The sequence below is a fragment of the Dendropsophus ebraccatus genome, chromosome 3 (assembly GCF_027789765.1).
Source record: "Dendropsophus ebraccatus isolate aDenEbr1 chromosome 3, aDenEbr1.pat, whole genome shotgun sequence".
Lineage (NCBI taxonomy): Eukaryota > Metazoa > Chordata > Amphibia > Anura > Hylidae > Dendropsophus > Dendropsophus ebraccatus.
Genome location: NC_091456.1, coordinates 157198273 through 157214632, shown reverse-complemented (window position 1 = coordinate 157214632; position 16360 = coordinate 157198273). Strand labels below are relative to the sequence as shown.

At 47.2% G+C, this 16360-nt stretch overlaps 1 protein-coding gene across 1 annotated transcript in view; it reads right to left on the bottom strand.

The window, feature by feature from the left end:
* Positions 1-15950, bottom strand: part of MAN2A1 (mannosidase alpha class 2A member 1) — a 123256-nt gene extending 107306 nt beyond the window's left edge. Inside the window, exon 1 of the mRNA XM_069962977.1 lies at positions 15416-15950. Within this exon, the coding sequence (XP_069819078.1) occupies positions 15416-15550 (135 nt within the window). The 5' untranslated portion in view covers positions 15551-15950. The remainder of the gene's footprint in view (positions 1-15415) is intronic.
* Between the last annotated feature and the right edge of the window lie 410 nt (positions 15951-16360).

The following is a 16360-nucleotide window of genomic DNA, read 5'->3' as shown; positions in this document are numbered from 1 at the left end:
ACATTCACCGGCCACTTTATTAGGTACACCATGCTAGTAACGGGTTGGACCCCCTTTTGCCTTCAGAACTGCCTCAATTCTTGGTGGCATAGATACAACAAGGTGCTGGAAGCATTCCTCAGAGATTTTGGTCCATATTGACATGATGGCATCACACAGCTGCCGCAGATTTGTCAGCTGCACATCCATGATGCGAATCTCCCGTTCCACCACATCCCAAAGATGCTCTATTGGATTGAGATCTGGTGACTCTGGAGGCCATTGGAGTACAGTGAACTCATTGTCATGTTCAAGAAACCAGTCTGAGATGATTCTAGCTTTATGACATGGTGCATTATCCTGCTGAAAGTAGCCATCAGATGTTGGGTACATTGTGGTCATAAAGGGATGGACATGGTTAGCAACAATACTCAGGTAGGCTGTGGCGTTGCAACGATGCTCAATTGGTACCAAGGGGCCCAAAGAGTGCCAAGAAAATATTCCCCACACCATGACACCACCACCACCAGCCTGAACCGTTGATACAAGGCAGGATGGATCCATGCTTTCATGTTGTTGACGCCAAATTCTGACCCTACCATCCGAATGTTACAGCAGAAATCGAGACTCATCAGACCAGGCAACGTTTTTCCAATCTTCTACTGTCCAATTTCGATAAGCTTGTGCAAATTGTAGCCTCAGTTTCCTGTTCTTAGCTGAAAGGAGTGGCACCCGGTGTGGTCTTCTGCTGCTGTAGCCCATCTGCCTCAAAGTTGGACGTACTGTGCGTTCAGAGATGCTCCTCTGCCTACCTTGGTTGTAACGGTTGGCTATTTGAGTCACTGTTGCCTTTCTATCAGCTCGAACCAGTCGGCCCATTCTCTTCTGACCTCTGGCATCAACAAGGCATTTCCGCCCACAGAACTGCCGCTCACTGGATGTTTTTTCTTTTTTGGACCATTCTCTGTAAACCCTAGAGATGGTTGTGCGTGAAAATCCTAGTAGATCAGCAGTTTCTGAAATACTCAGACCAGCCCTTCTGGCACCAACAACCATGCCACGTTCAAAGGCACTCAAATCACCTTTCTTCCCCATACTGATGCTCGGTTTGAACTGCAGGAGATTGTCTTGACCATGTCTACATGCCTAAATGCACTGAGTTGCCGCCATGTGATTGGAGGATTAGAAATTAAGTGGTAACGTGCAGTTGGACAGGTGTACCTAATAAAAAGGCCGGTGAGTGTATATACACTGCATAGATCAATGAGATAGGCGTTTTATTGCTCTCGGCTGCCGCAGCTTGAAGTTTTGCCCGTCACATAAACTCTGATATTTGCCAGCGAATTCTGCAGTCCGCAGAATTGACATGTCTGGGCGGACTGGGGAATACAACAGAGAATACAGTCTATAGGACGGGCAGAACTTCAAGCAGAGGCCGCAATCCACTTAAAGTCTCTGCGTGTATTTCGTACTGTGCGCATGCCCGAAGGGTATGTTCCCACTGCGGAACAAATGCAGAAATTTCAAGCAAAGGCCGTGCAGCAGGCTGCGCTTGAAGTTTTGTCTGTCCTATAGACACAATGATATTCTTAAAGGACAACTCCCGCGGGACCCCAAAAAAAAAAAAAAAACACAGACACACACAGACACCATACTCACCATCTCTCCGGTGACGATCGCCACTCGATTCGCCCGCCGTCCGCCATCCAGCGATGTCTCCAACTTCCGGGTCCAGGGGATGGAAAAGGCTGCCAGTGCGCTTGCGCACCGGCAGCCTTTTCATTGGCTGGAGCGCATCACATGGCTTCCAGCAAGCTCAGCCAATCAGGGCTGAGCAAGCTGGAAGCCATGTGATGCGCTCCAGCCAATGAAAAGGCTGCTGGTGCGCATGTGCACCAGCAGCCTTTTCATCCCCATTAACTTTGCATGAAGACGCCGAGGAGGAAGAAGACCCGGACCGCCCCTCGGCTCTGACGTCGTCGTCACCAGATGCCGCCCCGGAGAAGAGGACCGTGACGATCGTAATAGGTAATGTATACATTCCTTAACTTCCGGGGTGGGGGGGTCGGGGTCCGAAAGTGGGGGAAGGGGGCCAGGCCGGGTATTTAACCACATTACAAAGTTATATAACTTTGTAATGTGTGTTAAATGAGCAAAAAAAAATTTTTGTGGGAGTTGTCCTTTAAGCCCAATCTGCCATCAGACATGTCAATTCTTTTGGCAAACGGCAGACTGAGTTTAGGAAGATCATTGAGTCAATGGGACAGGGGGAACTTCAAGCGGAATCTGCCGCGTGGCCTCCACTTTCCATGCATTTTCTGTATTAGGAACATACCCTTAGTCCAAGAACATGTCACTATGCCAATACAATCATGTCTCAGAGGCTCTTGTCCACACATAATGTGTAATGTCTGTAGTCACTGAAACATCACAAACTCAAGGCTAGGCCATAGAATTTGACAGTTTCCTGTGCCATTTGCATTATTTAAGGATAATGTACGGGACATGGGCTGAATATTAGTCCCGTCAGACACAGGAAACACACTGCTAAACTCTACAACAAGAATTTTCCACAGCCTCCAGTTCCCAGGAAGACTTTATCGAGCAACATTTACCAAGGTCACAAAAACAAATACTCGCTAACAAATCTGCTCTAAACTCCGTCACATGATGGTAAAGCCAAACATTACCTGATACAACACGGTACATTGACAGGAGCGTGGGCAGGTACTGTATTAGCCCGGCAGCTGGTGGGTTAAGGGGGGCAGGGGCTACATCAATGAATGTAGACCCATAGACAGTAATAGAACAAAGTATCACAATGTATGTTGCTGTGTGAAATCTAGTCCAAACTCGGTACAAGTGAACATACCCTCATAGAGAATCTGTCACTAGTTTTACCACCACCCAAAACACTAAGGGGCATATATGTCAACGTGTTTGCGCTCATCTTTAGACTTATACAAGTTTTTGCAGCGTGTTTTTTTCCCACAACATTTATTAAGGCATATTCTCTACATTTCTCCAGTTCATGCCATGTTGGCCACTTCTCAGTTTTTGCACCAGGAGAGGACCTGGTTTCATATATACCTTTTTATGTTGCTTTATTATGTAGGATTTTTTTTTACATTTTTGCACTTGAAAGTTATACGTTGATACACTTCCCCCTTACAGTTTGTTTACAGCGTGGCTGGGGGGCATCTAGTACAGACTTTACATAGAGTCTATGAAAACTGTCTCCTTTAGCAAGACAGAGGGGGACATTTACTAACATGCACCCCCTGGCATATGCCATGGAAAAGGGGTAGATTTGTCCCTTCTCCCTGATGTATGCAAGCTGTATCTGGCCCATCTGTTCAAAACCTTAGACATGACTCTAGGACATGTCAAAGCCTTCTTTAAAGTGACAGGGACTCTAAACATGTTAAAGATGCAGATGATACTTCTGGCATTATTGGGAAGGTTTAATCCCTTACATGCCATATACCAGGTGTCCACTAGGCAAGGAAGCGTCCTGGCTCAACGGCTGTAAACCCATCTCAACTTCTCTATTCTGCTTGAGTGACTGCTTCCACAATCCTGCTCGCTTGTAGCAAGTAATACACTGTCCTACAACTATATGTATAGTGCAAAGTACAGTAAAAACCTTTCTAAAGATACCGGCCTTATAGGAACCAAAGGAAATCTGAATCTCCACAAATATTTACAATTTTTAAAGCGACTGTACCCACAATCTGACCGACCCCCCCCCCCCCCCCCCAAACCACTTGTACCTTCGGATAGCTGCTTTTAATCCAAGATCTGTCTTGAGGTCTGTTCGGCAGGTGATGCAGTTATTGTCCGGAAAAAATACTTTTAAATTGGCGTGGTCTAGAGTGTGTGTATGCCCAAGCCTTGCACCGCCTCTCCGTCCCTCGTCATTATTAGAAAAGCCCTGGGCAGGATTCGTGTGAACACTGCACAGGTGCCTTAACGACCCAACATATGTGCAGTGTTCTTACATGTGAGGGATAGGAAAAATCCTGCCAGAGGCATTCCTAATGATGAGAAGAGTGATGACGGAGGAGTGTCGCAATCCTAGGGCGCACACACACACTCTAGGCCACGCCAATTTGACACAGGGCTGCAAGTTTAAAAAGTATTTTTAGGGCAATAACTGCATCACCTGACGAACAGACCCCAGGACAGATTGTGGATTAAAAGCAGCTGATACAAGCGGTTTGGGGGGGGGGGGGGGTTGTGGTTGCGGGCAGTTTGTGGGTACAAAGTCACTTTAACCCTTTAACGACCGCGGGCGTATATTTACGCCCTGCGGTCGGTAAGGACGTTCAGAGCGGGCCGCGCTCTGAACCGCGGCGGTCCCGGGAGCCACTTGTAGCCCGGGACCGCAGGTATTAGCGGGCACGGTCCGATTGCCGTGCCCGCTAATACAGTAATCGGATGCAGCTGTCAAAGTTGACAGCTGCATCCGATTACAGTTTGCAGCGTCATCCCTGGTGTCTAGTGGGGAGATCGCTCCTCCCGGAGGAGCGATCTCCGTTTCTGAAGCCGGCCGGGGACCGCTCCAAGATGGCGCCGTCCCCTGCTTGGCACTCGTTTACTTCCGGCTGCAGCAGCCGGAAGTAAACGAGTGCCTATCTCATGGATCTCTGCAGCATATCTATGCAGCAGAGATCTCAATGAGAGATCACAGTGTATATACTAGAAGTCCCCTGGGGGGGCTTCTAGTATAAGTGTAAAAGTAAAAAAAAAAAAGTGTCATTATTAATAAAAAGCCCCCTCCCCTAATAAAAGTCTGAATCACCCAACTTTTCCCAGGTTATTAATAAAAGTAAATAAATAAACAAACATGTTTGGTATCGTCGCGTGCGTAATCGCCCGTATTAATCACATTCCTGATCTCGTACGGTAAACTCCGTGAGCGCTAAAAAATCCCAAAGTGCAAAATTGCGCATTTTAGGTCGCATCAAATCCAGAAAAATGTTAATAAAAAGCAATCAAAAAATCGTATATGCGCAATCAAGGTACCGATAGAAAGAACATGTCATGGCGCAAAAAATGACACCTGACACAGCCCCATAGACCAAAGGATAAAAGCGCTATAAGCCTGGGAATGGAGCGATTTTAAGGAACGTATATTTGTAAACAATGGTTTTAATTTTTTACAGGCCATCAGATACAAGAAAAGTTATACATGTTATATATCGTTTTAATCGTAACGACTTGTGGAACATATATAACAAGTCAGTTTTACCCCAGGGCGAACGGTGTAAAAACACATATCCACTAAAAACACAAAATGTGGGTTTTTTTTCAATTTCACCACATTGAATTTTTTCCTGCTTTTGCAGTGTACTTTATGCAAAAATTCAGCCTGTCATTGCAAAGTACAATTAGTGGCGCAAAAAATAAGGGCTTATGTGGGTTTCTAGGTGAAAAAAATGCAACTGCTATGGCCTTTTATGCACAAGGAAATCGCAAAAAAACAAAATCGCAAAAATCAAAATTGCCCCGATCCTTAAAGGGTTAAGTATAATCATAGCAGTAGTAAAACTCACTTTATTTGCACTGCATATACTGTACATAGAGACCTGCTGAGCAGCAGAGCATGTGACCCCATACAGGTTTGTATGCAGTCTATATCTTGTACCACGTCTAAACTTAGAAGATCCAGTTTTGCCAGTTTACAGCTGCCAGACAGCAGTCACAGCGATCACCGAGAAGAATAAGAGGAATGAGATACGATCAGAACATGACAGGGAGGTGAACAACGCAGCCAGACAGATCCCAGGCATGCTACCAGATTACCATACAATGTCTAAGGCTGATCTACTCTGATGGTGCGGCCAGTAACACCCTGATCACATGTTATGCATTGATGCTTGGCACACATACAGCGGGAGGCGTACACAGCAAGTATACAGATGTATTGGAGGGATAGTGGACATGCACTAAATAACCACAGGACTCAAGACTGAGGATTCCCAAGTAGTTGGAAAGCAAAACAGCCCTACTAGCCGTATTATACTGGTTATGTAATAGGAGGGACATAACCAGCGCCATGTTGTTTCAATAACTTCTGAGATACAGTGGTACCTCGGTTCTCGAACTGCTCAGAACTCAAACTGTATTTTCAAGGAAAGTTTGCTTTGGTTCTCAAACACTTTTAGGGTCCCCAGTCTTGATGAACTCTGTATCTGAACGTTTTTGCGAGCGTGGATGGTGGGTTGTACCTGATGAGTTTAGCAGTGGTGAGGCTTCACATACAGTACAGTACTGTATAAGACTGCTGGAGTGCATATACAGTACAGTAGTAGTACAATCAGTGCACCACCATCTCCCATCTGTTACAGTGCTGGGGTGGGGAGGGGAACCTAAACAGTAAAGGAATAATGAGGAATTAGTGACTACTGTACAATAATTGCTGGTTTTGTTGAAAGTTTCTTTTGTATAATGTCCTGTACAGTATATAGTGATGCTCTGTAATGTACTGTACAGTATAGTGATGCTCTGTAATGTACTGTACAGTATAGTGATGCTTTGTAATGTACTGTACAGTATAGTGATGTTATGTAATGTACTATAGAGATTAAACTGGGCACTATACAATGTAATGTATGGGTACTGTAGGAAATTATTGGTGGGTACTGGAACTAATTAAACACATTTACATTATTTCCTAAGGAAAGACACTGCTCGGTTCTCAGACTGCCTTCCTGAACCAATTGAGTTCGAGAACCGAGGGACCACTGTATAGAAACAGCAGAGCTCAGTGTGTTACAATATTTATGCAACTCCCATTAACAGCAATGTAAGTTACATAAACAGCGTAACACAGATGAGGAGGGATGTCTGCCCCTAGTGGTGGGACCAGCATCTACCAGGTATGTATGTAATACATGTCCAGGTGAGAACATCCCTTTAATGCACTATCTGGGATCTTCCCTATTGGAGATACACATTATCATACAGCATGAAAGTACTGGTGGTATATGCAGAATGTTTTAGGCAGAACCTTAGTATACACTTGGCACGCCACCTATATAATTTGCTGTAACACTGACATTGCAGCCGCAGGTCCAGAGGGGAGGGAGATGCAGTCATATCCACCTTTGACCACCACTTTGCAAATAAACCTTGAGTTGAGTTCTCTGTAAATACGTTGCATCACATCACTTGTATGGATCTTATCAGAGACATTTATGGCATGTCCACCGTAGAGGTTACAGATGTCAGATGACAGAGGCTAGTGCCGTCCCTAGGGCCTACACCTTTCTGAAGGCTGGAGGGTGCCCAGTCCCGTCCAGCCTGCATAACAGCAGTATAAGCCGCCACATGCTGGTGATCACAGCTAGCCACTGGAACCTGGGATCTATGGATGCATGTTACATATGCTTAAAGCGGCAAATCCAATCAAAGTATGCAAGAGTACGCTTAAAGGGGGAACACTTGCGAAAGTTATTTTCTTACATACCAACTGGTGTCAAAGTTATACAGATTTGTTATTTACTTCTATTTAAAAGTCTCAAGTCTTCCAGTACTTATCAGCTGCTGTGTGTCCTGCAAGAAATGTTGTTTTATGTCCAGTCTGACAGTGCTCTCTGCTGCCACCTCTGTCCATGTCAGGACCTTTCCAGAGCAGTAGCAAATCCCATAGAAAACCTCTCCTGCTCTGGACAGTTCCTGTCTAGGACAGGGGTGAGGTGGAAGCAGAGAGCACTGTGTAAAGCGTACACCACTTTCTGCAGAACATACAGCAGCTGATAAGTACTGGAAGAATTGATATTCCTAAATAGAAGTAAATTACAAATTTCTTTAAAAGGGGTACTATGGTGAAAATGGTTTCCTTTCAATCAACTGGTGTCGGAAAGTTATATAGATAATTATCTTATTAAGAATTACAATTCTTCCGGTACTCATCAGCTACTGTATGTCCTGCAGGAAGTGGTGTGTTCTTTTCAGTCTGACACAGTGCTCTCTGCTGCCACCTCTGTCCATGGCAGAAACTGTCCAGAGCAGGAGAGGTTTTCTATGGGTATTTGCTGCTGCTATGGACAGTTCCTAAGGTGGCAGCAGAGAGCACTGTGTCAGACTGGAAAGAAAACACCACTTCTTGCAGTACATACAGCAGCTGATAAGTACAGGAAGACTTTGGGGATGAGAAGATTTTTTTTAAAATAGCAAATTACAAATCTATATACTTTCTGAAACCAGTTGATTTGAAAGAAACAGATTTTTTGCCGGAGTACCCCTTTAACTTTCTGACACCAGTTGACGTGAGAAAAAAAAAAAGTTGCCCTTTATAGGGGTTATCCAGGGCTACAAAAACATGGACACTTTCTTCCAGAGACAGCCCCACTCTTGTCTCCAGCTTGGCCGGGGGGTTTTGATGCTCAGTTCCATTGAAGTGAATGGAGTGTAATGGCAAACCGCACCTGACCTGGAGACAAGAGTGGTGTTGTCTCTGAAAGAAAACTGCCATGTTTTTGAAGCACTGGATAACCCCTTTAACTGGTCTGTGAGCTTTAGTGCTGGAATCTCCCAGCATTCCTTGAAGACAAAACATTTACAAAGTTTTTGTGGCAATTTAAGATGAAGAGTCTTTAAACAAGAAACCATTATAAGGGGTCACCTGAGGCTTAAGGGGTTATCCAGCGCTGCAAAAACATGGCCACTTTTCCCCCTACTGTTGTCTTCAGTTCAGGTGCAGTTTGCAATTAAGCTGCAGTTTGCAATTAAGCTCCATTTACTTCAATGGAACTGAGTTTCAAAAGCCCACCCAAACTGGAGACAACAGTAGGGGGAAAGTGGCCATGTTTTTTTTTTTTGTAGCGCTGGATAACCCCTTTAGTTCACACCACAAATTGAGCCTTCGCCACAGGTGCATTGGGGTCCTTTTAGTGAAGTCTGTGCCCTGTCCTGCATGTAAGGGGTGTGAGGTGTGAATCCTAATGCCCCTATTCCACGAGTCGTTTGGAGGAGCAAACGAGCGCTATTAGCGCTCGTTTGCTCCTCGTTCCCCGCTCGCTGCCTCCGCTATTCAACGCGGCTGCAGCGAGCGGGTGAGTGCGGGAGGGGGTGGCGGGGATCTGCGGGGGGGGGGCTGCCCGGGGGATCGCTGATCGTCCGGGCAGCCCATAGGATATAGCAGCGTCTGCTGCCGATGCTCCTATTCAACGGAGCGACGGCAGCAGATCGCTGCTATATCAGTCGCTTGTTTTTCAACATGTTGAAAAACAAGCGACTGCAACGATCAGCCGACATGAACTATGTCAGCTGATCGTTGCACTCTATTCCACGGGACGAATATCGTTCGTAGCGGCCGATATCGGCCGAATACGAACGATATTGCTCCTTTAAACGACCCGTGGAATAGGGGCTTTAGCTTCACAATGTGACTGACAGACTTGGCAATGGTTTCTAATGACAATAAGCAGAACTGTGAATGCAGCTCTGGGATACAATAAAAGCTACAGCTCAGGACCAATAGAGGGTAAGTGATATAAAGAAGTTACAAAGTTACTTTTATGCAGATCAGGCAGACATAACTTACAATAGGGTCTGTCTGGTTTTACCAATGTTTCCATCATCGTGATGGAGTCTATCATAACGTTGTATAACGGTACAATAAAAGATGAACAACAGTAGATGTGAAGTAATAAAATCCTCAATAACTCTCTACACGTCACTGTTGTGTTGTCTGTAATGTTTTCAATGCTCGGTCCTGATGGGACTTGCTGCAGGGTGATGGACAGCTCAGGCTCGGCAGCCTATGCTGGGAGGACATTAAACACAGCGCCAGCAGGATTGTAAAACATTTTATACACGCAGGCTATGTCTGGCTTTGAGGATTATACTTTACACCGCTGTGTGCAGTGAGCTCACAACATGTACCTATACAGCAGCAGGAAAGTTGTCCAGTACTAAAGGAGTCCAATAGTGTGAAGGTCTGGAAGGTCTGCACCCAGGGACGTCTATCATATCAGCAACATTTGTTTCCATTCCCTAATCCAACACCAGCAAAGGGGACAACTGGGACAGCATAGTAGTTTACCTTGACGGCTGTGCATTAAGCTTAAAAGGGGTATTCCCCCCCCCCCCCCCCCCAAGAGCTAAAAAAATAAAATGCTCCCAAACCTAGCTGCTCTTACTCACCAAGTCCCCCTGAGTATTTTGAACGTCTCCCATCTTTCTAGCGGCTGCCATTCCACAGTTACAAGTTTTTCTTAAAGCCCAACTATATCCAACATAGCGCCGGCCAGAAAACTACATCTCCCATTATGCAGAGCTTCTTCCTGATTGGTCCATATTGTAGCAGAGCTGATATCCACAGGATATAGCAGTTGAGGTAGTGACATAGCAGAGTTGCAGCAGCGAGATAGCAGAGGTAGTGAGATAGTTGCGGCAGTGAGATAGCAGAGTTAGGAGGCAACATGGCAGAGTAGAGAGTGCGGGGGGGTGCCGCGGATGAGCGCCGGGGCCACAGTGCGGGTGAGCGCCGGGCAGGGTGCCGTGGTGGGGTGTGGGTTATGCAGAGGGAGGGGGGGACGTGCTGCTGTCACAGAGGGAGACAGTGTCCTCTCTCACTTCAGTGAGCAGGGTTAGAAGTGCTAACCCAGCCCATTGAAGACGACAAGTGATCTGACACAGAGGGTGGGGGTCAGGAGCAGGAAGCGGTGTCAAGTGGATTGCGTTTTCATGATTCTGTGCATTTGGTGGGGGTAAATGCACCTAGATAACAGCAAAACTGTGCAGAATCTGTAATAAATTGATATTGGAAAGATGGAAAGCTACGGGTGGGCAACGTATTAATGCAAAAAAATTATTTATTTTTTTTTTTGGGGGGGGGGGGAACCCTTTTAAGACACCCCCCCCTTTAAGCAAATCCATAGAATAACTTATAAGACACAACCAAAAATTTCCTATAGAAGTCAATACCTCAACCACCTCCAAGAGGAGGATGATCCTGGTCCTTAGCATTGAGGTTAAAATAAAACTTCATCAGGTGAGTGAACTCCTAAGATTCCAACCCTTCAATGTTCTTGTCATTGGATACAATAATTTTTGGGGGTGGTATTCCATCACACACACACGTCTCACAGTTGCCATAAATGACAGAGATGAAGATGTAGCACTCTGTTATATGGAATCATCCTCCTTCTTGGAAGATCTGCTGCTCTTTTTGGCTGACAGGCTTACACTAAAGCTGGTAGGGAATGCCCATCATCCGCATACTACAACAGACTCTTACTAAATCAATAGCAATCCTTAAATCCCCTCTCCTTACAGATAATGGCTGCAAACCACAAGACTCGACCAAACGTAAATGAGCTTTGAGCGGGGAGAATTCTGCTTATACTACAATAGAGCGGAACACTTCTAACAAGGATCAGCACTGAGCGGCAGTGATTGTACCCGAGCACCAAATATCAAAACCAAGCGACCTTAAAGGCTGTCTGCGACATAGGGAAAGACCCCACACACACACACACACACACACACACACACACACACACACACACACACACACACACACTTCTTCTCTGGAGTCCATTACAACTTAGGAAAAGTTTAAAGATTGGATGCGTTAGGGAAGAGTTATACCGGTTCTCTGGCATGAAAAGTACAAGACTTGGGGGCATGTAGGAGACGCCATCAAACAAAGTTAGAGGAATTACACATATGACTGGCATTGGGCAAGTAAAAACCATATTCCTCAACAGGGCAAGTGCCAGGACAACAAATATAGCATGTGCTACCCTGGAGTGCCGGCATTAGGAGACGCTACCCTGGAGTGCCGGCATTAGGAGACGCTACACCAACAACATGTTGTGGCAAGAAAAGATCTAGAAGAAATCAACTTACTCCAGCAGCAAATCTAGTAGCGGAATCTAAACATTTGGAAAAGTGACCATAAACAACAGGAGGAGAAAGCATACAAACAAACAAATCGTCCTGCACTACAACACTGAACACTAGATTCTACCCAGCCGTGTTGGTTTGCAGCCCTCTGCTGATCTACTCCAGGAGAAGAAGATCCCAGTGCTCGTGTGGCTGTCCAGCTGTTACAGAACTACAACTCCCAGTATGTACGGACAGCCATCTCATCTGCCAGCAGCGAGTTCTAGAGCAGGAGGGGTTCATCGGATGGATATTTGGGAGGGGATTATACCAGTAACCCAGTTTATTCTACAGCAGGGGTAGGGAACCTTGGCTCTTCAGCTGTTGCAAAACTACAACTCCCACCATGCCTGGACAGGCTGTCCAGGCATAGTGGGAGTTGTAGTTTTGCAACAGCTGAATAGCCAAGGTTCCCTACCCCTGTTCTACAAGTATGACAGATCAGTGAATTGACGCAAAAACTTCACTTTAAGAGAATTCAAGTTAGTAAAGCGTCTAACAATCCCCCCACACAAACAAACACACGCACACCTTCCCATCAAGCAGACGAAGAAAGGGGAAAAGGAGTCTGCACAAAAACAACATGTTACACTGACCAGTCTACCCCTACAACATACAGACTCACTGATCACCCCTCCTTAGAGCTGCTAGTAGAAGATTTTGTATAACACTTAGGGGCCTATTCCATGGAGCGATTATCGCCCGATTATCGCTTCATGGAATAGAGACAACAATCAGCTGATGATCGGGTCATCGGCTGATTGTTTTTTTTAGGTTTAAACCTAAAATCATTGGCACCAACCGCGCATCGCTGTGTGGAATAGTGATACACGGCGGGCGACAGACGATTCCCCAAGTACCATGCTTTACCTAAGCATGTTGCAGGGCTTCTCCTGCGCTCCTCCGCAGCAGCTTTGGTGCGGCCTGTCTTAGCTGACAGACCGCTCAACCAATTGGCTGAGCGGTCTGTCAGCTAAGACAGGCCGCACCAAAGCTGCTGCTGCTGCTCGCGGGACCAGGAGGAAGAAGGAGCGCAGGAGAAGACCTGCAAGGTAAAGTATGGTGACAAGGGCTGCAAGGACATCAGTAACAATGTCCCTGCAGCCCTCGCTAAACGATTATGAGGCTGTGTAATAGGCCCAGTAAACGAGGGCCAATCCAGCAGATCGGCGTTCGTTTACATTATTGATCGGGCCCCTATTGGCCCGTGGAATAAGACCCTTACTGATTACAATACCTGCCCATTCTGGGTCCAAGTGTCCAGTAGGTGGAGCTAATCTTTGATTAACATCTATAAGCAGATGCATACAGGGAAGGCTGCCAATCATTAGAGCCCTCCCACTGGAATCCTGAGCATGGAAAATATTCAATATAACTTGTTGAACGGAGTTTTTTTTCTAACCAAACTATATATGGCTCTGCTCCTCCAGCTCTATGGACTGCATTATTAGCCTGTGTTCCCACTATGCACCAACAATTGTAGATCATTAAACTACATCCGTTGTTGTAAAACTACCGCCGGAAAATAAAGGAGTTATCGAGAGAAAGTCTTTCTTCCAAATCAATCGGTTTCAAAAAAGTTATATAGATTTGTAATTTACTTCTATTTAAAAAGCTCAAGTCTTCCCGTACTTGTCAACTGCTGTATGTCCTGCAGGAAATGTTTCCTTTCCAGTCTGACACAGTGCTCTCTGCTGCCATCTCTGTCCCAGTCAGGAACTGTCCAGAGCAGCAGCAAATCCCCATAGAAAACCTCCCCGTCTCCGGACAGTTCCTGTCTCAGACAGAGGTGGCAGCAGAGAGCACTGTGTCAGAAAAGGATACACCACTTCAAACAGGACATCTAGCAGCTGATGAGTATTGGAAGACTTGAGATTTTTAAACAGAAGTAAATTACAAATCTGTATAACTTTCTGAAACCAGTTCATCTGAAAGAAAAAGATTTTTGCTGGATAATCCCTTTAACGTTAATGATCACACGTTCCAGCCGTGGTTTTACAACAATGAACATTGTACGTAGTGGGAACATAGCTTTATGGTGAAAGGTTCTCTTTAAGAAGCTCTTTACTACATGTGTTTGCTTTAAGTGAAAAATACCAACAAGAGATGAAAGAGAGAAAGATCCAGTCTGAGGGTCACAAGTAACTACAGATACTAAAGTGCACTGTGCATGGACTCTCCTCCAAGTGCCGGAGCGTGCGGTGGGGGCAACTACCTCTAGACGTCTTAGGGGTATAGTCTGCCATGCTGTCAGTGACCTCTACACACCCTGGGCTGAGACTACAACAGCTGCCAGGCACCATCTACAGTACCTGGGAGCTCTACCAGATGCACCATGGGAGACAAAGACAAGAGAATGTATATATATATATATATATATATATATATATATATATATATATATATATAAAACACACAACACATTCTGATTTCATCCTTAGTGTTCAATGTATTAATATAAAAGACCATATGACGTCACATAAGCCTTAGGGGGTCAACCTATAGGAGGACCACCAATCTAGACACCTGCTATTAGGTTCTGCAGGGGTCCTAGTAGTTTGATATGCCAATAAATATATATGTATATATACACATACACACACATATATATTGGTTACACCTCCAGGAGTCCTGGTTAGAGCAGACACTGGTGACACCCTCACAGTCCTGGTTAGAGCAGACACTGGTGACACCCTCACAGTCCTGGTTAGTGGAGACACTGGTGACACCCTCACAGTCCTGGTTAGAGGAGACACTGGTGACACCCTCACAGTCCTGGTTAGAGGAGACACTGGTGACACCCTCACAGTCCTGGTTAGTGGAGGCACTGGTGACACCCTCACAGTCCTGGTTAGAGGAGACACTGGTGACACCCTCACAGTCCTGGTTAGTGGAGGCACTGGTGACACCCTCACAGTCCTGGTTAGTGGAGGCACTGGTGACACCCTCACAGTCCTGGTTAGTGGAGGCACTGGTGACACCCTCACAGTCCTGGTTAGTGGAGGCACTGGTGACACCCTCACAGTCCTGGTTAGAGGAGACACTGGTGACACCCTCACAGTCCTGGTTAGTGGAGGCACTGGTGACACCCTCACAGTCCTGGTTAGTGGAGGCACTGGTGACACCCTCACAGTCCTGGTTAGTGGAGGCACTGGTGACACCCTCACAGTCCTGGTTAGTGGAGGCACTGGTGACACCCTCACAGTCCTGGTTAGTGGAGGCACTGGTGACACCCTCACAGTCCTGGTTAGTGGAGGCACTGGTGACACCCTCACAGTCCTGGTTAGAGGAGACACTGGTGACACCCTCACAGTCCTGGTTAGAGCAGACACTGGTGACACCCTCACAGTCCTGGTTAGAGCAGACACTGGTGACACCCTCACAGTCCTGGTTAGAGCAGACACTGGTGACACCCTCACAGTCCTGGTTAGATGGTCCCATATCCTGGGAGCTCAGGACTGTAGAAGTGCCAGACTGCCCGCTGTGCCCCCCACCTGCCCCGCCGTGCCCCCTCACCTGCCCCGGGATGTCTCACCTTCGGGAAGGCGCCCTCCCTGCGCGGGCTCTTCGGTTGGTCGAGCTGCCCCCGGTCCAGCATGAGATACAAGGAGAAGATGACTACACAGAAGACCGCGCTGCCCAGCACCGTGATCTGCCGGCTCAGCTTCATGTTCCCCGGTGGCGGCACACAGCTCGTCCAGTCCCGGTGTCACACCTGCCCCGGGCTCCGCGCTCACATGCTCCCGCTCCACAGGTCACACAGTCACAGCAACAACTTTCCCCCCCATGTGGCTGCGGCGTCCGGGGACTTCTTCCTGCTGCAGCACTAAGTAGAGGGAAGAGCCCCGGGGCACAGCAGTCCCCCTCCCCGCACAGCACCGGGACTTCCGCAGAGTGCTCTCTACTCCTGGCGGGGGATCAGCGCCCCGTACTGCTCATCCCGGACACAGCCGCCGCCACACACCAATCACGTCACGGCGTGTCCCGCTCCCCTGTCCTCGCTCCCGGCCACCGCTCCACAACTCCGTCCAGCGGCTCCAGAACGCAACCACCAAGAGGCGGGGCTTCTGAGAAGGGGGCGGGGCTCCCATGTGCTAACCGCGCGTCATACTGTTACAGCCACAGCGAGGGAGTGAGATGACGTCAGAGGACTGGGGCGTCGGGACAGACACGCCCCCCTGAGGGCTGGGGAGCAGGGCGCCGTATAGCTGTCCTGATGCTCACTGCCTGCGGCTCCTGTGCCCGGTCCGTATTCAGCGTGTGTGGACGGGAGTGCGGGGCGAGCGGGCTGTGTGTGCGGTGCTGAGGGCAGCCGGACCCCGGTGTATACTGTGCTCCTATGTATATCAGCCCGGACCCCGGTGTATACTGTGCTCCTATGTATATCAGCCGGACCCCGGTGTATACTGTGCTCCTATGTATATCAGCCCGGACCCCGGTGTATACTGTGCTCCTATGTATATCAGCCCGGACCCCGGTG